The sequence below is a fragment of the Rhea americana genome, unplaced genomic scaffold, assembly GCF_003343005.1.
Source record: "Rhea americana isolate MKP2758 unplaced genomic scaffold, rheAme1 scaffold_25, whole genome shotgun sequence".
NCBI lineage: Eukaryota > Metazoa > Chordata > Aves > Rheiformes > Rheidae > Rhea > Rhea americana.
This window is the reverse complement of record NW_028186368.1, coordinates 5,683,649-5,707,923: the sequence shown is the minus strand read 5'-3', so window position 1 is coordinate 5,707,923 and position 24,275 is coordinate 5,683,649. Positions and strand designations below refer to the sequence as shown.

General features: G+C 37.6%; 1 protein-coding gene and 1 long non-coding RNA gene across 3 annotated transcripts in view; one reads left to right on the top strand and one right to left on the bottom strand.

The window, feature by feature from the left end:
• The window catches only part of LOC146594790 (uncharacterized), a 52,258-nt gene extending 36,841 nt beyond the window's left edge, over nucleotides 1–15,417 (top strand). Inside the window, exons 2-4 of one of the 2 annotated variants that reach the window (XR_014896109.1) lie at nucleotides 10,676–10,802; nucleotides 12,817–13,396; nucleotides 15,076–15,417. This is a non-coding gene — a long non-coding RNA (uncharacterized LOC146594790). Of the gene's footprint in view, nucleotides 1–10,675; nucleotides 10,803–12,816; nucleotides 13,397–15,075 lie in introns of those variants that run through there. The other variant, XR_014896110.1, reaches the window with a different exon arrangement.
• The window catches only part of USP45 (ubiquitin specific peptidase 45), a 49,642-nt gene extending 31,694 nt beyond the window's left edge, over nucleotides 1–17,948 (bottom strand). The window contains exons 1-6 of the mRNA XM_085306937.1: nucleotides 17,656–17,948; nucleotides 15,412–15,581; nucleotides 13,666–13,769; nucleotides 12,861–12,961; nucleotides 3,442–3,587; nucleotides 1,896–1,991 (exon numbers count right to left, since the gene is read on the bottom strand). Coding sequence (XP_085163063.1) covers nucleotides 1,896–1,991; nucleotides 3,442–3,587; nucleotides 12,861–12,961; nucleotides 13,666–13,769; nucleotides 15,412–15,581; nucleotides 17,656–17,755 — 717 coding nt within the window. The 5' untranslated portion in view covers nucleotides 17,756–17,948. The remainder of the gene's footprint in view (nucleotides 1–1,895; nucleotides 1,992–3,441; nucleotides 3,588–12,860; nucleotides 12,962–13,665; nucleotides 13,770–15,411; nucleotides 15,582–17,655) is intronic.
• Nucleotides 17,949–24,275: the final 6,327 nt, after the last annotated feature.

Below are 24,275 nucleotides of genomic sequence, written 5' to 3'. Positions count from 1 at the left end.
CAATTAAGATTGCAGGAGAAGTTTAAAATTATGTCACTGTCCTCTAAATACACTTGAGCACAGATACAAGATCATCTGGTAGCAGTATAATTTACCATAAATCTCCTCTAAAAATTAACAGGGATTTCTTTTATTGTTAGGCTACGGGACATCAAAGGGAACTTCTTCCAGTTTTTCTCTGAAACTAACTAGCTACACACAAAATGAAAGCTCATTTACTCAAGATGTTATTTAGAATGTAAATGTCACGTGGAAGAGCAGGGAGGGCCCCAGCAGTAGCTCACAGACAGGGGCCAGCAGCAGCTCCCTACAGCCCTAGCATTTCCGTGGGGGACACAAGGAGGAGGCGGCATCAGGCTATGGCAGATCTCCAGCTGCCCTTGGCTTCAGCAGCCCCTCCTGCCTGGAGATTCAAGTGACCCAGCAGGTCCTAGGACTGGAAGGACCTGGCCTGCAGCCATCTGACACAGTCATAGAGTGGGAGACACTCTTAAACCTCTTTGCTACCACTTAAGCCTCCAAAGCTGCAGTGTAGCCAGCTCTCCCTTACGTGCTCCTAGGTTCTCGCATGACCACAGTACTTCTTACTAGCTGGTCTGATTCCCCCCAGAACAGATTACAGTTTCTGGATGAACTATTAGAGAGGATGCCTCTTTAAAAACAATAACAACAACCACCCTCACCCGTCAAAAGATAAGTTGTATGGGTACTCACAAATATTACACTATCGAAACTTGAAAAATATTCCTTATCAAACAGGAAGCTAGGCTTTTCTACATTAATATTTGCTAGACCGTTGTAATTCTCTAAGCCTGTGCTAACACACAAGAACCCAAAAATACAGTCTTTGCTCCAAAGAACTTATTTAATTATAAGCACTCAGATTAAATTAAAAAAAAAAAGGGGGGGAAATCTTTCAACCTTATGGCTGTGCAAGGTTCACATCAAGCATGAACCAACATACCACTGTCTTTCTGAGCCTCCAGGCATAAGCTCCAGATCTCTGTTGCGGCTCAGGAATAACTTACTGAAATGTTGCTGTTCCGAGCTGCTATTAGAGGTAATATAGATAACAACCCAGTGAATTTCACGCTGTTCTTCCTGCAGAGGCTATGAACATCACCAACGGCAACCAACAGAACTCTTTGTAATTTTAGAGGTATCCAAAACAGACTCCCACCCCATCAACCCTTACCGCCACCAGAAAGCTCCAGGCAAACAGTGGAAAAARGAAAAGGGAAAAAAARGGGGRTGAGGGGGRGAAAGAAAACCTCTGTAAACTGYTTTTGTTAGCYGGCAGAGGAAAGGGGTRTTATCTTTTTCACATTTGCCAATAGCRTATTATAAAAACTCAAGTCTAAGAAATGACTAGGAACAGCAGCATATTCTTTGGATAATAACCACAGTATCCTCTTTCCCATACGCCCCCAATGAACTTGAGGACGAGAAATTTAGTCCTCACTGGAATTTTGCTTCTCTACATTTAATCCTCTCACTATGAAGCAGATAATAAATTTTACAAGCCTTACCAAAGAAAGGCTGGGACACATTGGAATAAAATATTTCATGAACACTTTATACAGCCAAATATACCATTTCCTGTATTACACTCRCACATTAAAGAAAAGAAACAGGAAACAAATACAAGTCAGCCACTYTTAAGGTCAAGTGTTATTTGCTACTCTAATACCTCAAAATGTCAAAGGAGGTGACTGTTCCTTTTTGAGGGCTGAATAATTAGTTTTGTAAAAGAAGTGAGTTCATACATACCAGACTAGCTAAAATATTTAAAGGCAAAAAGAAAACAGAGACTAGAAGAGTGTCTTTCAAATATTATTTTCTGTTCTCCAGCTTCTTCCCATTCACCAAATTTGTACTTCTCACTGTGTACTTACCAACTGGGAGTCTGAAGTATGACAGATTTTTAGCTTTGTTCCTTTTTCCTTCATCTCATACATCAGTTCATTTAGTATGTGAGTCTGTGCCAAGTTCTTAAAGAAAAAAAACAAACAAGAATCACTGATCTTTCAATTATACTATTTTCTTCAGTTACAAACTCTAACTTCAGGAATAGATAAAAGATATATGCTTAATAAACATACCACTGAGCTTTGAATCAGATCACTAGAAAAAACAAGTTTCACCCTCATAGGAGGTATCACTGATCTCAGAATGTTTCCAAAACTGTACCTATTTCTGGTTCTATAATTCTGAAAAGTTCTTAGTAACTACTTTGTTATTTTTGTTGAACAATAACATTCATTAATTCTAAGGGATTTTTTTTTCTTCTAATAGTAAGGAGATTAACATGAGAAAGCATTAATTTCTTTTAAAYTCTGCAGTCTCTCTCAGTGCCCCAGGAAGCATATAGGTTCTGGAATACAGACAAGCATTGCACGTCTGAATTTATGAAAAACCAACTCAACATATCTCAGCTTTGTTTCTTTGCTTTTAGTAAGCTTTCACAGAATCACAGAATTGGTAAGGTTGGAAGGATCTGGTAAGGCTGGAGATCATCTAGTCCAACCTCCCTGCAGGGTGACCTACAGCATCTTAGACAGTATTGCATCCAGGCAGGTTTTGAATATCTTTGATTATCTTTGAATAAATATCTTTGATTACAAATCATTTGGATTTCTACAATGCCCTGAGTAAGGATGGACAACAATTTGCAGTAATTTTACTCCTTAAAATTTACTACTTTTTGGCTAAATTTTGTAGTCATCATCATCACATATGCGAAGTAAAGTATGCTAGTTCACAACATCTTTATAGTAATTTTATCTCATTTGCTCACTCCTGCCTGCAGACATAGAGACGTCACTGCTCAACTAATAAGCAATAGGATATTCCAGTATAAAATCCATTTCCACTAGGTTGCTGTTGGTTTTGTTATGTTAGTTTAGCTCCTAAACACAAATAAAAGTGTATCAGTATAGCTCATTCTGTTCAGAAAAAAAAAAAAAAAAACATACCCATAATCAAAAGAAGTACTTTTATATCTGCATCCACTATAGGGGCTTAAATCAACACAACTCACTGTGCAGACACTAGCACTCGATAATTTAAATTATGCATAAATTACCACTTTAACACCCACCAGTATGGTAAGTGCAGTGTATTACTCATGACTGCCTAATGTAGAACTACAAATAAAACCATATGCTGGAATACAACCCACACACACATGCAATGTGTAACACACTTGACATTTTCATTTGTCTCATTACTTTGAAAAATGCTACTGATCTGCGARTTCTTTTTTGTTATATCAGAAAATACTGGTTAGACAGGAAGGAGTGAAAAGGATTTAAAAAGACCTTCAGAAAGTAGCATGAAAATTGATAACACGCAAAATCTTTTATGAAACTCCCATTTTATATAGGTTAAGGACATCTGAAATCTATGAAAAGAAAGCTGTATGCTATCTTTCTATCTTACCTGCATGACAGCATTAAAGAAGCATGTATTTCCTAAATTATTTATTCCTTTAACTGGGACTGATGCAGCATTACTAGAACCTTTTCCTTTCAGTATTTCACTTGTTCCGGTATTTTCTTCACGGAGTCGGATAATTTTTGATGAACCTAAAATTAAACTGTGGATTAGCAATACTATATAATTTTGCAGTCCAAACAATTCCATCCTTCCATAGATTAGGTTTACCTTCTAACATATACTGAAAGATACCTCAATGCTATTTAAGTTGCTTTACACAGTCTTTAAAAAATCAGATCAGCAGCTAAACCCCTGGAAAAAAACTATCTCCCTCCAACATATCTCCAACAAACACATTTCTTACCAATTAAATTATCCCATAAGGCTCTAACTTCTTCAGTTATTCCAAATGATGAATAAATAAAGCGAGATTTATTACTTTATTAACAAGAGGCACTTCAGATGTATGTTCACTACACACCGCAGAAACACCACACAATAGCTATCACTCTGCTTTTTGGTGCATTTAGAAAGAGGTAAGCAAAAGTTACCACCTGAATAGTGAAGTTCTTTATCAATTACTGTACTTCATTTAAATTAGCTTGAACATCTCACTCAACAGCTGAATCTGAGTTGTTATCAGTTTTCCCAAATGCTACATTTTTCCCTCACCCACCTCCCTTTGTCACTGCCTGAGGAGCTGCTAGCACAACCCAAACACATACAATGCTGCTGTTTGCTTTCATTCTAAAAACAAAAATTTGATAAAACTGCAATGGAGTATGCTACCAGTACAACATCTATGCACTTCCCTATTTGCCTTATTATTTAAATAGATGAGAGGCAGCAAAGTTAGACAGTCATTAACTTATAGCCTAGAGGTAATGGAAAGATTTGAGATAACAGTATTTACGCTGGAATTCTACTAGCAACTTTCATATTGTCATGGTTGCAGGACTAAATATGAACATTACTGACATCTGCAGTGTCTTAAATATTGATTAACAATGCATGTCAATGTAAACGAGTTATGGACTTAATAGATGCCAAGAATTGTGATGCTGCAATCTATGCCTTGACATATGAATTCATGTATTTGTTCTAATGAGTTTCACAGTGAAGTCTCATTAAAGTGTTCTTGAGAAATAACTAACAGACCTATTTACGTTAATGAAATGTTCACGCTAAAACGTTCTTTTATGTACACTCCCAGATACTTTCTTGCTTAGAAGATGAAAAAAATATAATCAAATAAAAATAACCCCTTAAAAATACCTATTGCATCTTTAATGCAGTTTGTCTGCACTCTGTAACACCGTTAAGGAATATTTTTTTCGAACTTATATCTAAATTTGTCAAAATGCAGTTAAAGGTGCTTTGCTTTTTTTCTTGGTAATACTGCTTACACAGCTTTAAAATATCCTCCATTCCATTGGTGTGGAAAACGAAAACAGTACAAGGAGAAAGCAAGAGGCAAAATTCTCTTAGAAAAAAAGCAGACAAAGCATTTTTCAGCGTATCAGATGACAAACAGCTTGGGAGCTGTTTGCACCCCAAAGAGGCTCCCTGTTTTATGGGCTCTGTGTCCTTGGCATGTTCACAAGGTGCACACTACAGTGTCTGAAACTGTCCCATCCACGCGGGGCTCCCAAAGAACTTTAGCACAAGAATGAGTTCCAAATATCTGCAACTTGAAGGCACTGGTCAGTCTCAGAAAGTTAGTATAATTATTGGAGTCTTCTTCCCCTCAGAGGAGTGTGCCATACAGAGAAGTGCTGGGGAAAAGAAAGGGTTAAAAAAAAAAAAAAAAAAAGTCAAAATTGTGTAACTAATTTGTGTATTAGTATACCACAGTTGTTGCGTTTATCCATCGGCATTCAAAAACATCTGGGACAGCATCTTAAAGTAAACAATGTTCACAAGGCCATCTGGACAAAACTGCAGGCAAAAATTAAAGCATAAGCATATGGAAAAGCAGATTTTTCTCTTCCCTTTAGCAGTACAGGATGACAAATGTCAAACCTAGATCTGTCCACGCTTCACTGTGCTATGCTTTGCAGCACCACCTGGCTCTCCTTGCACAGCCACCAAATATGGACAGCACTGCCACAGCAGACCGTATCTGCAGGGCAAACTCAATAAAAGCATTTCACTTCATGGTTAAATGGCAGCTTCACACAAGTAGCAAGGTTCCATTTGCTGAACCTTACATATAAATTATTTAAGGGGGAAAAAACAAAGTAAAAGCATCCAGTTTTGTGGCAAGAGCTGGATGAATATGTAGTTACAAAATGCAATAAATGACAAACAGAAATCTGATTTCAAAAAGCTAGAGAAGATGTACAGAGATAAGGACAAATAGTAGTAAATTAAGAAGCCTGCTACTGACATCCAGAAATCTTCTTTCATTCAGAAGGATTTTAATTACTGCCTCTTACCTTTCAATCAAGTTTACAAATACATTTCCTGTGGCATTGTACTAGCTTTTTCTAACTATGAAAAAGTCTTGACAGAAAAGTGTTGCTTTGCTATTACAAGCATTATCTGGTATCTGTCTTATTCCATGCAAAGAATTTCAAGGACATACACCCAGCCATAGGATGAAGAGCAGTTCTTAATTTAACTCCGGAAAGTCCCCAGTCAGCAATAAGTGACAGACAGGCCTAAAGCTGGATGTGTTTAGTTGACATGTGAAGAGTTGGTCAGTCTTAATAGAAGATGCTGGTAATGACTGTGATAGCTAATATTTCCACAGATTGTGGCTGGAGGGTCTTCTGCAAGATAACCCAAAGATATAWGCACGTTTTAATCAAAGAGTAGTATGTAATTTTTTTAACTGAATTTGCACTGAACTGTTTCATACACTGTTCACAGCTCAATCTTGTAATTCTGCAACATTTTAAAAGGAGTGCTTTTGGAAAATAAAAGTGACTTTTAAGGCTGCAYAGTCATAGCAAAAACTTTCACAAAAGGGTTATATCAAAATGGTTATAATCTCTTGGTATCCATAACGGCCTTACCACTCCTGGCCAAATAATGTTCCGAGAAAAGACAGAGTGGATAAAGATACCCACGCAGTAACTCCTGTTGACGTTAACACGAGCAAGGCAGATGAAAAACATATATGTAATTAAAATTATATATTCATTTCTGCCTGCAGTTCACTATCACATCTTTCAGAGACTTAATGTGATTACTCCCCAACTTCTCTGCCTTTCTCAGGCACTGTGAACATCAGTCTCATGCAGGTCTATCCCTCTACAACCTGGACAGCGATTGATTTTGACTATTTTGACACAAACAACTTGAGCCATTTTGGGATTCTCATATTTGGACTATGCCTCTCTGTCAGATTATTTCTGCAGCTTTTCTGGAGAGATGGTCTTTCTAACCCAATCATACAGGAAAAACTCCCATCCAAGTGATCATTTTGTGCCTCAGTTACTACAACCTCCTTTTCCTCTGACAAAGTGTGCCTTGCACCACAGATACTCTGTCCCTTCGGCATGCCATACCTTACTTTGCTACTAGATCAGTGCCTGTCTTTGATCCAGTGATAACAACCATTTCCTGCATATACTTCAATTCCCAGATGACTGTATTTGTGCTTTGCACCTGTGCGAGCTTCCTGCCATTACCCTTCTCCCCCCATCCTAGCAAAACTGTCCTTTTCACGGTATCTCCAGAAAAGACACCAGCAGTAAGAGACTGCTGGTGTGTTACCACTCTTGCCTACAATGCCGACCAATACTGTGTCACTGTTTCCTCCAGCATCATCATYTACTTGTGCTCATCTGTTGTCTTCTCTTGCAAGCTTTGTGGAGGTAGGAAACATCTTTTTGTCCCACAGCTGTACAGCACTAGCCTAATGGGCCTGTGACTGAGACTTTTAAGCACCACATTACTATGAACAGCTATTCAGTTTATCAATTAGAACAAGTCACCAGACCAGGGTTTAAAAAAAACAAAACCCAAAACATAGTGCTGACATGTTTTCCTGTAAAAGATGCTTAGAAAACTTACCACAGATTCTGTATCAATTCATTTTGACAGTATTTCAAATATTTGCAGTGTACACATACTTCTATACCTCTCTTCCTGAAACTGAAATGTATCTGGGGGTGCAGATGGCATGCAAGCAAAAATATAAATGATACTCAATTTTTCTTTTAGCTGGGGGAATAAGCATTTTTGCTCATCTTTTCAATACTTTTTTTTTTTTTAATTAGAAAGAAGGCTTCCAGGATATGCACTTTTATTCCAAGGTCAAGCCTTTTCTATTGAATAYAACTCTGGTACTTCAGCCGAAGGTCTTCATAGTAAAAGCAAGGTTAATAGATTTCCTTTCTTTTACCAAGTTCTCATCATGCTGTATTATGAAATAGGCTACTAAATTGTCTGGCACTTATTTTTTATTAAAAATTTAAGTTTTTGCAACATTGTACAATAATGAAAACCTAACCCTTAGAAAAACAGTATTGTTCGCTTCATAAATGGTCACTAGTTTCATGTTTTTTAACTAGTTTTATGGTTTTTATGTTATTTTAAGACTGATTTCTTTTACACTGTTACAATGTACAATGTACAATGTTACTACCAAAATAAACATTACAAATTACAATTTTATTTCTGTAGTCCTGTCAGAATGTTTTAAACTAAATATCATGTCCACCCACCATGAAAGAACAAGATATTCAATCACCAATTCTGATCACCTATGCTCAAATGACTTGTGCTACTCCTCACAAGTAAATTAGTATGTAGACAGCAAAGGGAAGACTATGAAGATGAAAAATCAAAGAATTCCAAAAGAAAAAAAAATCCACTGATTTAGTTTTCATTTCTTTGCCACGTGTACAATTAAAAGCAGCCCCTGACAAGTAAATACACGTGAAAGAAAATTCATGGCTGACAAGAGAAATGTCTTTTTCCTGAAGTGTATCTCCTATTTGGATAGTCAACATATTTGCTAGTTAACTACATTTCTAACTTCAAGTATATTTAATGCGCTCATATAATTCCAAGCTTCAAAGTACATGTTGTAAAAGACAGTTTTGAAAGAACAACTTTATTTTTTCAGTACAATCCCTGGTCAACTGCCAGTATTCATGGTCAAACACAAAATGGAAATCTATTCACATGATTTCTTGTTCCACACAACTTACTAAACTTTACTTGTATTGTAAGAATATTTTTTTAACTTAGTTTTACAGCAGTTGTAGCCATTAAAACAAAAATCAAGTTTCTAAGTTTAACCTATTGGCAAAAGCAGGAGAGCTGAATTTATTAACAAAATCTCATTCCTCTACTTGACCTTCCCAGCCATAAATTTAATTACAAAATTTGAGGACAAATATTTTTCCTTCTCATTCTATGGCCACACAAACAAATTTAATCAACTGCTCTACAAAGAAATGCAGTCTGCAATCTTATGTCTTCACAGATATCGTTTCCCTTTTATAAAGGAAAATATGCACAATATTCATTTTTAAGACTGCAGAACAATTTCTTTTCTCCAGCAAATGAGCAGACACCCGGACAGCAATGTCTCAGCATGGTTCCTGTGTACTACAYGTGCATTATGTCCATGTGAAGCTCACAAGTGTGCCACACTGACAATACTGCACCTGCCTTTCTGTGAAAATCATCGTGGCCTACTAACCTTTTCCACAAAACAAATTTCTGGGTGGTACACCCTAGAAAGCAATCTTGCTTTATTCTTCCATCTTGTGCCCAACATGACCTCTTAACCAAACAGACTCCTTTAAAGAAAAAGGGGGGGGGGGAGAGAAGCAGCAGGCATTGCTGGGTACAACAAACCATAGGATCAGATGCGAAAATCACACAGCTGCAAGCATTCTTTTGGGAACCCAGCACTGGGATTTATCTCAATCGCTTAATGTAATTACAAAAGTCAGTCATGTAGTAGTAATGTAATTTGCACATTTTTACAGCTGAAGTGAAGTCGAATCTTTATGAGAGGCTGAGTGAAAAGCAGGGATCCTGCTGCCACACTATTCCACCACATTAGTACCAAATGACAAKCATTTTGCTTTTGTTTATTTTCCAAGATGCATTAAGCAGGAAATCTATATACCCTCCTGCATGTTTAAACTAATTTACTTTATCTTTAAATGATTCCTTTGCTTAGAAGAACCAAAAAATCCTTAACAGCCCTCATCTCTTACTTATATCCATGCCCATATGGWTTTTTTGCAAAAATTTCTACGTAATATATTATTTGAATTTTATGAAGCACCATGCCAACCAGTTCTTCAGAATATTTCATTCCAGATATGAAATAAAGTTTTGTTACACTGCCACATTCTGATATGAAAATTAAGTAACAGTGTCTTCACTTTGTCTGCTTTGTGAACTGGAAGAAAAAGTAAATGGGGGAAAGCACTAGATTAATTTTAAAGAAATGAAAAATAAGCTGTAAGGAACAAGTATTGTAAAACTGACCACTGATATTTCATGATTCCCCACTTAAAATCAGAGTAGTTTATTTTTACTATTAATTATTGCAATAAAATTCTTGATCTCTAGTAAATATAGAAAATAAAAAAGATAAGAATTTAAAGAATGACAGTTATAGTGAAAATATCACTACAACATGAAATAGACTGTTACTCCTTTAAAAAAGTTAGTAATAGACTTAATTTTCACTGTTATACCTTGTCTCCTTTGTTTTCTGGACAACAATATGAATTACATTTGGATGTCAGATTTTACTAAAAAAAAATCTTTAAAGGCATTTTAACTTAAAAAGAAAAATCTTACTTAAGTTATATTTCTTTACTGGAATCAACCATTGTTTCAATTTGCCAAAAAAAAAAAAAAAAAAAAAAAAAAAAAAGAAGAAAGAAAAGAAAAGAAAAAAAAAGCACTGCTGCTATATTTACCAAATTTAAAAAATAATGTCGATTTGGTTTGGAAGTTTCCTCTTAGACATATCAGCTATTTACCAATACAGCAGTGTTTCCTAGCTTCTTCAGTAAGTAGCCTGGACCAATGCAACAGACTATACCAGGAAAACAGCTTTTTCCTCTTTTCCTTTCCACTTAAGAAAGCCCAGCAAGTTGTATTTGTGCCAACATTCCCAGAGCTCTCAAAGCTCTCAAGAATTTGATCCTGATCGCTCAGTACAATCAGAATTTCTGGCAAATAGAAAACGTTGCTGGTTTCTAAGTTAAAAACATTAATGGATGTATGCACATATGCTTACTTTTTGCAGGAATACAAGCTAAGATGTGAGCCTCAGCCCTTTGCTGGAACGGAGCCAGAAGTACGGTTACCTTTCAGGAGCAACCCCCATGCGTTACGGAGTCGTGCTGCTAAGGTGGCCCCGCTGCAAAGCTTGCGTATGGATTCCTTAGTTCTGAACAGGCAAATGCCTCCCAGAAGTCAACGTGGCTATTCACGTGCTCAAAAACCGACACGTGCACAAATTCGAAGGATAAAGGGTACCTCTGCWGCCAGATTGCCCCCTAACACACCACTGTGGTACTCCGAGCTCGTTAAGCCAATACAAATTGGCACTGCTGCAAAAAAGAAGTGGTCTTGTCCASCCACCGCTCCCGGCAGCTCACTCCTACCCCTCCGATTCCCTTCCACATGGAGTCCCGGCACAAGCATTAATGTCATCCTCGGTGAATCATACCAGGGAACTGATCCAGAGCAGAATTAACCCAGCAAAAATCCCACCCCTCTCAGCTCCCCAAACCAGCTCCCCACGCTACCCAATTAATGCCTGGGCCAGCACAAGGAGACTGCAAACAAATGAGCAGGAGCAAGCAGCCAGGGCMTTTTTGAAGCAGTGCCGGCTTAAAAAGCTTACGGAAATAGCTTATGGAAATGCACTGTGAGACTCTGGTTTAAAACTTCACTGTATAATGCACTGAAAAAATATTCACTATAAAAACCAGTCCCACATCATTGGATGTGTCACACTGTTAATGCCCACATTTAGATCATTTTCAAGATTTCAGAGTAAGTATGATATACTCAGTACATTTAAATCACAAAATAGGCAACTACAGATAAAAAGCTAGGTGATAGCCAGTTTTTCATCTTAATGCCTGATATGAGAAACTGAAAGGAAATCTGCTTTAAATCAAACAGAAGAATTTGGAAAAAAAAAGAAAAAAAATACATTTTTGACTCCTGCTTTTCTATTTGGAAGATATTTAAGTGAAATATGTCAGAATACCAGACCAGAATACAGAAAACCAAAATGAAATATAAACACCTATATAACAGAAATATATTTTGACAAATTCTACTATAAAACTCATGATTTTTCAGAAACACTGAGTCTAATTTAAGTATACTTTTTCTAAGTTGGTTTGGAATTTTGGATGTTTAGTCTAAGACATTTCACAGAATAGTTCTGAACATCCAACTCAGAAAATTTTGGATGTTTTGAAGTTTCGTAAGTCAAGGGTGTAAAAAAAAATGAAGCATACAAAATTATATCACTCCTGAAAATCCTATCCAGTAGTTCAAAAAACAGAGTGAATATTTTTCCATTAAGTTAACTGATACAAATACTTTAGCGTTTGCCTCTGCAAACAAGTGATCTCCTAGCACATGAAAACCTGAAACTGAAGCAGTGAATAATAGTGAAATCATGTATAGTATTTTCACTGGGCCAAGTGAGAAGAACACAAAAAGTAGTAATTTGTTAATTTATTATAATTAAATAAATTATTACTTGTGACTAGATGAAAATGTAGAGTATGAATTTTTGAGTGACCTGTAGTAGGGGCTTTTTCCTCAAAAAAGTATGTTACACTTCTTAAAAYTACCAGAATTTATGTACACACAGCTAAAGGAATACATAGCCCAACCACAGTCCAATCCAGTAAGCCATACTGTTCCAATCTTACTTCTAACTAGGTGAGACTATCAGTCTCTGCTAAAAACTGCAACCAAGCTTTACCTAAGCTTTTGTGTGTGAGGACAATCTAAAACCTGATGTATTGCATGAGCCACAAGCCTGAAATGCTGCAGACAGTGTTATGGTAGGGATGAACATCACCAGCACTGTAATTAAGAGTACGCAGTTGAGGGCCATGTGTACAAAGCTCTCTATACTATACCTGTACAGCAAAGAAACACAGCAGGATTCTAAAGTAAAAGAATTTAGTATGATTTTCTATCACAAATGAGCAGTCTATCAATTAAAACCCAAAGAAATCAATGAACAGAAGTATTACATCCAACAATAGAGTACTACAAGATTCACTTACACAAACTTAAATTTAAAACTAATAACTTAATTATTAACTAAACTTAACTAAATTTAAGTTAATGTTTAGTATGTTTCAAAATCTGAGACGTGCTTTTTTTTTTTTTTTTTTTTTTTTTTAATAGGGACACTACGTTACAGAGGTCTCCACATAAAAGTGCAAACTTACTTGGTTCAGCCTTGGAACCATGTTTTTGAAGAAAGTCAACTATCTGAGCCAAAACCTTTTTGTTGCAATGTGTTGACAGCTCTTCATCGCATTCGTAACACCTAAACAAAAGAAGAAACAAACTGGAATTCAGGAAARCATTACTTGAGCTCTATACTAAAAAGAGGAATAACATTGAATTCCTTCATCCTATACACACTCTTCTGCAGATCAGCCTTGATTCACTTCAGTGCTCACAGATCTAAATAATCTCAATTTACAGCCCTGGGAATACTCAGAAGCAAGAAAGAATGTCAAAATCCTATAACCAGCCAACTCTTACAGACCACAAGGAACTCATGAATTGCTACCTTAGGCTGTTTCATCTTCTTCCATGGCAACACACTATGGTGGCTATTACAAAAACCGTAATTCAGCCTGCAAGTCAGAACATTTTGTCTACATCAAATTAACTGACATAATGGAGAAAGTTAGTTGATATGATTGATAATTACTTAACATGAAGAAACCTATGTTTGGGCAATGGAGGAGATGAGGTGAATACAATAGGTCTCAATCACTATGGGGAAACAAACCAGAACCACACTTTATTTTGTTTGTCTTYCCTGAGTGTCCTAAGGGCAAACTATTTTTCTTCTGCTCTCCAGAAAGCCTTCCTTTCCTCTTTGCAGACCTAGCTAAAGTATTCATTTTACTTGTTAGAATTATTCCTTAACATAAGAAGACACCGCTTTAAGTTWAAAGTAGTCCTGACACATAGCATCTATAACAAAATTTATATATAAACATGCATACCCATTCTTACCATATGATCCATGTGCTGAGACTAATAACAATGCAATGAGGTTCTGTGTGTGCTGTTTGGAAGTGTTTTAGAGAATGCTGGCCTTCTGAGTTCTTACTACATCCCTAGAAATGGAAATATTAACACACTGAGAAAAATTGGAAAGTAGGAAAATAGTATATAGTTTTGTAGTAAATAAACTATAAAATTTTTACTTTATTAGGCAGAAATCTATAGTATCCTAAATACTCAGAGCTATAACAGCTGTCTGGAATGCTCTTAGCATTCTCAAGGAATGAGAGGGTTTAACAGTGTTTAAAATCCAGTATTAAAGAGATCAGTCAACTTTTTTTTTTCCCAAAATAAACATATTTTCTTTTTATCAATAAAGGAAAATCTATTACGACACAAAATTGCAATCTCATCTTTTCTACTTGAAAAAAAGTCATGTGTATGTAAAAATTATTAAATTTGTTTTTAGTTATTAGAAGTAATTTCCACTTCTTTAATAAGTAAAATAAACATTATCAACAGAGAGTAAATTGTACAATTCACAACACACACTCACAGATACCAAAAAATCTCTAAAAAATGTAAACAAAAGGACTACATGATTTTATTTGATCCATAGATCAAGGAAAGGAACACCTCAGATAACCATTACTCCTCAAGAATTGTACATGTACTCCAGACATCAAAAGCAAAAGACAYATGAATTGGTTTTGTACTGAAAAGCTACTCAGAATACATTATTTAGTACAATTTTGAGAAAAAGCATTTGCAATTTTTCAAGTATCTACAGAGTAGGACTTAGAAGACAAAGTGAACAGGCTTCAAGACTGGTCTCTAAATGATATGCAAGTTCTAGAGGCTGTCTCAAGAGCATAAATGTGAAAAATCAGAGATTTAGTTCCTTTTAAAAGCTCTCCTAAATTACCAACTTACATAAATACTCAATAAGCTCTCCTCAGAATGAGTTAACTGTCTTCTGAAACCTGCCAATAGCATGTCTTTGCAAAGTCAAATCTGTTCAAACAATACTTGTATCAGTTTGCCTCTGCTCATATTATGGCACTGTACCTACAGAAAGTCTAAKAAAATTATGAAATGCTTTATTTGGGCAACTATTAGCTGAATCAAGCATGTCACTGCCCACCAGATCAATTTTTAAGTATCAGTCTTTACTTCACTCTCAGGCTAGGAATCTGCATGAGTCCCTGTGGTCAGGACGTGCCATTTTAACCTCCAAGGTTTGGAGGTTTGATGACAAATGATCCAATCTAAAGGCTAGACGCCACGAAAAGCAGCAGCATGCTTACCCCTGCACAGTCCTTTCTTCTAGCTTTCGGTCAAATCTAGTAATACAGTATCCACAGTGTAAGCCAATTYTGCAATATACATATTCATTTATTTATTTGTTTGTATTTGCAGGACTTTCTACCAGATCAGCCAGCTAAACTGATGTATTTTGCAACTGTACAGTTCCTGGAGCTGTATTAACGTAATTGGCAAGAGCCTGCAGTTGAAGAACAGAGAACTGATGGGACTACCTCTTAGCATTTGCAATGCCAAACTGCACCCTAATATATAAACCTAACCCAAAACACTGCTGAAATCCAGCCATCGGGAAAACAAGACCATAACCAAGAACTTATCTCACAGTTTCACTGAAGGTAACAAGATTCCATAGAGACAGGATCTATACTGGTCACATTTTCTAGCAAATCAAAGCCTATTTACCTCCATAAATTTACAGTATAAGCTTACCTGAGAGCCACATTTGAGGCACAGCCACACATCCGAAGGTGCCACAGGCTCACCATCGCTCATCCGTCTCTCCTTCAGACATTCTGAACATATTGACCACACGTTCTGAGCTACCGCTCTTTTCACATGATGCACATCCACTGCTTGGCTCACATGCTGGCAGGTTAAGCCTTGAGAAAATGGCACATATCCACTTTTAGCAATTAAAAACAATAATTTTGAAAGAGAGCAGGTTTACACTGGAAGACTTGAATCTTCAGTAAAATTAGCATTAGGAAAAAAATAGCAAAGAACTCAAATAGCAAAAACTGGCCAACAGCTCCTCCATATATGGAATTTTATGAGGGATCCAGTCTGGTCTTTCCACAGGGAAAATCATTTTCAAGTTAATTAACACTACCTCTTAAAAACAGCTAAACTTACGGACTACTTTGTAAAAAATTCGCTTTCCTGATTTTTTTTTGTCAGCAGTAAAATATTACACAGAACTATTTTTGCGTATATCAACAGTTAACATCCCTTCCTATCCTTTAAGGAGGATTTCCAGATATATCACTTACCCATCCATTCCTACAACTGCCCACTTCAAATGTGATTATCAACCACTATTATTCTTTGTCAATTCTTTGCACCAACTCCAATGAAATATCATAGAAAATCTAGGTATGAAGAGACCTCTGGAGGGCATTYGGTCAAACCCCCACTCAAAGCAGAGCCAACTACAGATTTAGATTAGATTGATGAATGCTTTGTTCAGCTGAGTTTTGAGTAGCTCCAAGGATGGAGGTTTCACCATCACTAGAAACTCTGTTTTCTGTCTCACTATCCTCATGGGGAAAAAAATAATTTCCTTATATCTCATCAAACTTCCCTTGCCCTAAGGTCTGCTGTCTCTAATCCTTTCACTGTGGACCTTCAAGAAGGGTCTGGTTCTACCTTCTCTATAACCTGCCACCAGGCTGTCAAAGAAAGAAACTTTACTCTCTCTCTCTTCTCTAGGCTACACAAACTCATTTCCACCAACCCTTCTTCATACGCTATATGCTCCATCCCCTTAAGCACCTTGTGAGTTGGCTCACTGCTGGACTTACTCTAGTATGTCCATATCTTTCTTGTACTAGGGAGCCAACGGACATAGTATTCCAGATGAAGTCTTACAAGTGTCAAAAAGGCATGAAGAATCACTTCCTGCTACCTGTCAGCTTCACTCCTGCTGTATCATGACATAGTAGGTGCAAGCCAGTAGGACTCCCCGAAGCTTTTCTGCAAAGCTGCTTTCAAGCCATCAGTTYCCAGTCTGTACTACTGTATATGGTTATTTTGGCCTAGGTGCAGGATTCACTTGCCTTTGTTGAACTCCATGGAGTTTCYGTCAGCGCATTTTTCCAGCCAGTCTGAATCACTCTGAATGGCAGACCTATCCTCCAAGATACTGACTACTCTTCCGAATTTGTTGATATGAAAATGACAGAGCGTGGCCTCACAGTGCCATCATCCAGCTCTCTCAGCACTCTTAGATGCATCTCATCTGATCCCATAGATGTGCATTATGTTCAACTTGCTTTAGCGCTCTCAATCTTCTACTCTGGATAATGCTTAAATTTCCTCAAGTCTGCCACTGGGCTCAGGGACGCAAGAGGACTGAGTGCAAATCTCGTATGTGAAGACTGAAGCACATGTGAAACACTGAGTTCCTTAGCCTTTCCTAAGTCCCTTGACACCAGCTCCCCACCTTTCAAGCAGTACACTCACAGTTTCGTTAGCCTTCATTTAACTGTCAGAGTATCCACACAAACTTTTCTTCTTGCTTTTCACATCCCTCATTAGATTCAACTCCAAATCAGTTTGGTTTACCCGATCCCACCCCTGCATACTCAGGACCCCTGAGGGTAGCCCAACCCTGCTTCCACCTCCTGCATGCTTCCTTTTTGCATCTGAGCTCAGTCAGAAGCTGCTTGTTTGATGAAGCAGCCCTCTGCCATGCCTGCTTGACTTTCTGTACATTGGAAAGGGCTGCTCTTGTGCTTTGGAGAGGTTGTCACTCAAGATCAACCAGCTCTCCCGCCCTTCAGGGCAGTCACGYAGTGTAACAACTGATCATGTCACAAACGTTTGATTGAAGGTACTTACGCTATGAATTCAAACAGGAAAAGCATTTCACTCTACCACTGCTTTGTGGTTTTCACCAGTCAACATGGAAAATATCCCTCAACCTCAGGGCCCAGCATCACTTAATGTATTTACCTGCAATATCATCTGACGAGTCTTCATCCTGTGGCCTATTAGGCCTTTTGTTTCTCTTTGCTTTCTCAGAGTTAGCTCTTGATGGATCTTTCACCCGCATCTGTTACTTACTAGGAAAGAGAAACAGGGATTGTTTTATTGTCAAAATACTTCATCAAATTTAGAGAGTTTAAACCCTGAAAGCCTGAGATCAAATCACACATTCAAAACTCATAATTCACAAACAGTTTTAGGCTTTGATTAGTAAAGAGTATTGAGTAATAATAAATACGAAAGTGTCAGAAATGAACTCTTAGATATACTGAAAGATCAACTATATTGCATGAAGTTACAAACTATATCTGTAGCTACGTGACATGCACACTTCCAGTCAGCAGTGTTAAATAGCTGAGATACTGGCATTTTCTTTTGTTGTTTTAAAGTAAACTGCTACAGAGTTCCATATGTACCTTGTAAGAAAAACTTTATTAAAATAGAAGCATCTCTTTCTTAACATATTTTCCAAAAGAAACAAGGTTGGTGTCACCATTAACCTGTGTGCACTCCCTAAAAGCTTTCAAATAGTTCAAACAATGCCGCCTTCTTGTGGTATCATCTGCAGGTTACTAATGTCACCTGTTCCACTAATATGCAAATATTTTTAACTGTACTGCCACATCTATGTATATGAAACAACTGAAATGTCCTACGTCTGGTAATACTAATAAATATATTCTCTCTGTAGATCAACCAGGTTAAGAGTTTCTCAAAGTTTAAAAATTTGTCCAAGTTTTTAATTCTTCTGTGCATACGCAATTAGATCTTTGAAACTGAGAGACTGAAACCCTGAGATGCACTAGAAATGATCTGGTTTTTGAGCTCAGTATTCTCCTYCTTTTCATCTGTTGTGCCAATCACTGAAGAAGTCTGCCACAGTGATACTGAAGGACCATCACTGGTGTCTGAGTAGACCTCACTGAAGTAAAGCGGGCAATTCATTCCTCAGAGCTACTGTTCCAGGCATCTTACAAATTCAGACAGACATCTCTGCATCTGTCACACTTACTGTTAGTGATGGGGGTTTTCTGCATGGCCACAGCAATTACAGATTTACTTTGGGAACAGCAAAATTATGCACAGTAAGAAAGAAACCTTTACTCTCTGAGTCCTTGCARTGCTGCCTTCATTCTTCATGCCTCCTCAACCTTTCAGAATACTTCATTATTTTTGTAAAATGATACACAGCAATCAGTGTATACTAGATTAAACATCATAACATTCTTAAATTACATAKAAGTCTGAAGCTTCAAACACTAAGACACAAATAAACAATGCCACTGAACTCAGGTTGGCTGATTTTACAGGTTTGCAAATGTAAAACCTAAAGCTAAAGTTTTGTAGATCTCTCAGCAACATTTAACACTGTAAACTACTAGAGCATGCTTGCCAACACATGTAAGGCAAAGACGTTGATCAAACTGTACGACTGATACAGACTYTATTAGAAAACTGGTGATATTACACTAAATGACATAACCAATCAATAGCAAAGACAGAAAAAAAGGCCTCCCTAGAGGAATGTAGTTTTGTTTAGGTTACTCAACATGGACACAAATGATCACACAAGTTCATTTCAGCATAAAAAGTTTTATCTATTTGGACAGATTATGTAAGACTGTACAAACCACATGACTTTCATTTGGGTGAATTCTGTTCATATCAGTACACTTCAGGATCTCAGACAACTTTAGGAAAGAACAATTAATGCATCAGAGCAGCTGAAGTCTTTTCCACCTCGGAAATCATAACAGGCAACTTAATATTATCTGCCAATGGGCAACTTAATATTATCTGGAACAGGGCATCAGTAGCCCACCAGTGGAACCCATGCTACATAGTCCTTCAGGACACATGGAAAATTAGCATCTGGAATGACTGAAAATGTGGCATTTTCATCACAAAATAATTAACAAGGCATTAGAAATAAACACAGACACAGCAACSAAGCATTCATACTGCAGATTTGGGAATCCACTGATCAACGTAGAGATTTTTCGGTCGTCTTTTAGTAAGAGTGGGTAGAACAAAAGATAACATGCACCACTACATTAAACAGTTCTCATTAAYGCACATGTAGAGAAGCATATATCATACAAGGCTTACTGACCTGTGAGCTCTCTGAAAAGCCACATAATATCAAGGACCTAACCAGGGTTTGTGCTTGATTTTGAAAAGCTTACAGAAGGGTAAGAGCAAGGGAGCTGCTTAGCAAGCTTTCTTAGCAAGAAGGACAGTATGTAGGCAGCACTATTTGCTCTTTTCCAGCACACTTGAGGGCAGAAAAMCATTACAAGTAAAAGATTTAACAATTAAAAACAGGAGCAACATTTCACATATCAAAATGCTTATGCTAGGAATCTGATTACTGCATTTAATTGAGATAAAGAAAGAAGAAACCTAAAGTAGTTCAGAAATCAATTCTAAGATATGTTTATGTGAAATAACAGACTGAGATTTTACTGTAATGAAAAGCCTGAATAAATGTAAGGCCAAAAAAGCATAAAATACAGTTAAGAAGTAAAACAAGAGTAACCCTCTGTATGTCTGCTGACCACTGGCACAATTCGTTCAGGACAAAGGGGCAGAGGAGAAATGATCAACTGGCTCAGTCCTCTGGAGAATAAAAGCCTTGACAATTTTCCCATGATTTGCTTCTTTCTAATCCACTCCTCTTTTCTGAATATGTTCATTGACTCTATTTCGTAACTATGACCATCAGCTGTCAAGTGTCCTCGAGGAGACATTTTATGATGATATTCTCTGAAAGCAAAGCAGAAGGAAATCTCTGCAAAGTCTTGCTCAGAAGTTTCTTTTTGTAATAGAAAAACAAATATGTAAGCTTTTAATTTCTTATCCACAAAATGAAGTCACGGTGCTCATGATATTTGACTAATTAATCTGACAATAACAACAATAAAAAAGATCTTTGCAGTAGAAAAAAATGAATTCAGACAGTATGYTCCCTCACCCTGACTTCTATTTAGCATACAGCAAAAATCAGGAGTGAAAATTGTGCAGCTTCTTGGAAGAAAAARCTAAAAGTAGGAAGAGTTGAATCACATCCTTTTAAGCAGTCATTTCATGCAAAACTAGAAACTAGTTCTCGCCCAACTGGTTCAGATTTGTGAACTTAACATGCGAGAATTTGAAGTATAATAATCATCACTTGCTATTCTTGGTGCAGAGTTTACTTTTTATACTAACAAAGAACCCTCCTGGCAATCTGCCTGCAAAACGCCAATTAAGATCAAARGTTCCTTACTACAACTGCTCATTTCCACCTTTCTAGAAAAATCAGAATGCTTGTGAAGCAGCAGAACAATCTGCCTACCTAATTTCAAAAGCTCTGCATTTGACACAAAGTGCCAAAAATCAACATATGGTAAAAGTGCTAAATTTGTTAAGTTAAATCTAAGGTATATCTTGACTATTTTAAATGCAAGGTTTGCCTAAAATAGTCTACACTTAACACAGTAAAGTAGTCGCTCCATAAAGTATATAGTTAGAAACTAAAAAGAGATAATTTTAGTTCTTTAAAAAAAAAAAGTGGTTTAGTCTACTAAAAATCAACAGAGCTAGGACCGAAAGAAGGCACATGGAAAGCATAAACTAGAATTCACTTTTCTTTAGCAGAAAAAAGCAAGAACATGTAATTCCTCTCACAGCATCTGTACGCAGCAGAGGTGGGGAAACTGTCTTTACTGTCTAGATACCTCCCACTGTCTCATCTTGCAGTCATTACTTAGAGGTTGAATTTCTCCTCCTACAAGGTCTTCACAGCTCACCTGCTAAATCTTGAAATATGCAACCTTAGCAGTTTTTCCCACGCTGCACCTACATGATGACGTTTACAAGAAACCCAAACTAGACCATCAGTATTGTTAGCTATTTCATCAGTGAACAGCTGAATTCAAAGAAGCTGGGGCAAATAAATTTCCCTACCTGTTTCTCAACTCATCTGAGGTATCCCTAATTCCAACGATTTGTAGTCAAACTTTTCAATTAAAATGCTATATTTTTATTGCTAATGTTAAAAAAAAAAGTATCAAACTATCACACTAAAAATGCAGGGACAGCATAGAGAGCATGAATATAGCATTCAAAAATTAGCACAGTGCTTCCCTATTACTTAAAAGAATTGCACAGCTGCCAACAGCAGAATACCACCCAAGAGCAAGGAGCTGTTGAACAGAAAAGATACATAAATTCAGTCAAAAGGTCAAGATGTTCTGTAACACATTTGTGAACAAGTTTTACGTACTTTCTTATGTCCGTGAAAATACAAAAGGATGAGACCTGCACAAGTCAGTAATGCCAGATCTTCTGCGAGTATTGCAGAATCGCTACGTGTTTTGATGCAAGCTGTAAGTAGATATATTTTGGACGGCTGTTCAGAGCATTACCTGTGGCATTTTGGCTGCCTCGCTACTAGATCAAATGTCACCCAATCAGAGCAGGAACCACATCCATCACGACCAGCAACTGGGCAGAGCCATCAATCAGCGGGCCGGGGCGCTCACCGTTCTGACAGCCACCAAAACCTTCGCAGCAAACAAGCCCTCGCTGCCTGCTAGAGCAGTAAAAGGACCAGAACTACTTACTGGTAGTGGCAGCAACACTTCTTCCCCTGGAAAATGTCATTTGAGATTCTGGAAGTGTCATCTCCAAGATTTTCTTGCCCAAAGGCACATCATGCACATCTTACACCATCACTAGGGCTCACTTGCCAATCCTGACACTACATTACAGTCCTGGAAGGGTGATACATGGATATACTTTTTGTACAAAGAGTGAAACAGAGCCTTCTGGGCACGAGGTACAACTTTCCAAGTGACAGTTAAAATCCCACAGCATTTCTCACATTTATTACTCATTTTAATCCATCTGCCCATGCTAAACATGGTCTGTTAATTTTCATGTTTGCATCCTGCACAATCCTCCTCAGGTTTGCTATTGAAACATACTTACCACAGAAACTTTTTATGATAAGAAAAACCCCAATGCATCTAGACACCAGAATAAAAGCCTCCATAATCAGGGCTTTTTTGTTGACTAAAGTAAATAAAAGGATTGAGTGGACAAAAGAAGAAGTATTTTGATGTTAAATATTTTTGCTAGTATCTTATAGCAAAGGTTTTGCTAGTGTGTTATAGAAAATGTCATGGATCCCTATCAATATCCAACCTCAATGCACCCTTACAGCTTTTGYTTATGCTTGCTATCCCACTTTAAATGCATCTTGAAGAAAATATTAACACACTAAGAGGGAAAAACATCTGGATGGATGGGTTTATGGCCTAACAAATCCACAGATATCCCTTAAACAGCAGAACACATAAATAACACAAAAAAGAGCTATGGTTTACAAGTAATGATGTTGACCTGCAAGCAGAGAACTTCATACAGTGAAGAGGCAGTTAGACGAGACCTCAAAGAGCCTACGCAGTCCAGTGACATGAACAATGATGTAAACAGCCCCATCTCCATGGAAAACTTGAGAGAGTGGCAACTGAAACAGCTGCAGGACAAACACTGAACTCACACTGTCTTGGCAGGATAGCCGTGGGACAAAAAAAATCAGGAAAAGGTGGCTCAAGATGTCATAAAAGAAAATGAAGGGCAGAAACCTGGGAGAAATACTTATTCTGCAAAGTCTCAAAATAGAAGGAGAAAGTAAAGTAACAGCAAGTAATAAAAAGGAAATGTGGTTGTAGTATGGCATGTGAGACAGTATACTGGAGCCCACACAGCATAACACGTTAAGCTGATATGCTAAAATCTTAGCTTCTAATGTGCTACACTATTGCCTAAAGGCTGAGCCTGGGCAGGTCACTTTAAAACAGGAAGTTAATGTTGATGTATAACTTTCTGTCTACTTTGGAAAACTAAAAATGTAAAGGACTAAGAAAAATGAGTTAGAGCTCTTTGAAAGTCAAAGGCTGGCTACTGAGAGGAAAAGATTCATTCAATTTTCTCCCTACATACAAATTGCCCCAGTTTGTTTTGATGACACATCTAAAGTAGAACAACTTGTCCTTGATCTGCGATTGATGTTACCAGCAAAACCCCTGAGACGCTAGCTATGTACTTGTGACTCTCACGGAAACAAAACYGCAGAAAGCAGTTCTTCAGTAGTTCCTGAAGAAGCACGACAAAGTATTTACAACTGTAGTAAACTGCAAAGCAATTTTACAACGCATATTCTACGACCAACCTGGCACGTGTTCGTGCCTTGAAAAGCCAGGAATGACTGCGGAAGGAATCTTTCCCTCAAACAGAAATCCGCAAATATGCCCACATGAAAGCACTGCGTAAAGGAATTTGGGGATAGTGACAGCTAAAGACAACGCACRACAATATTTGTTGTTATTGTCATCTGCTTATTAGTTACTGGTATTCTACTTTACTTCTGTGCGGTTTTAAGGTGCCGTCCTGCAAATCCCCCTTCCCCGCGCGCACCTAGAGCAAAGGCGGCGCGGCGCGCTGAGAGCGGAGCTGCGGCCGGGGCACGCAGCGCCCTCGCGGCCCTCCCACCTCCTCGGCGCCGGCCCTCTCCCGCCGCCGAGAGCGGCCGCCGGGCC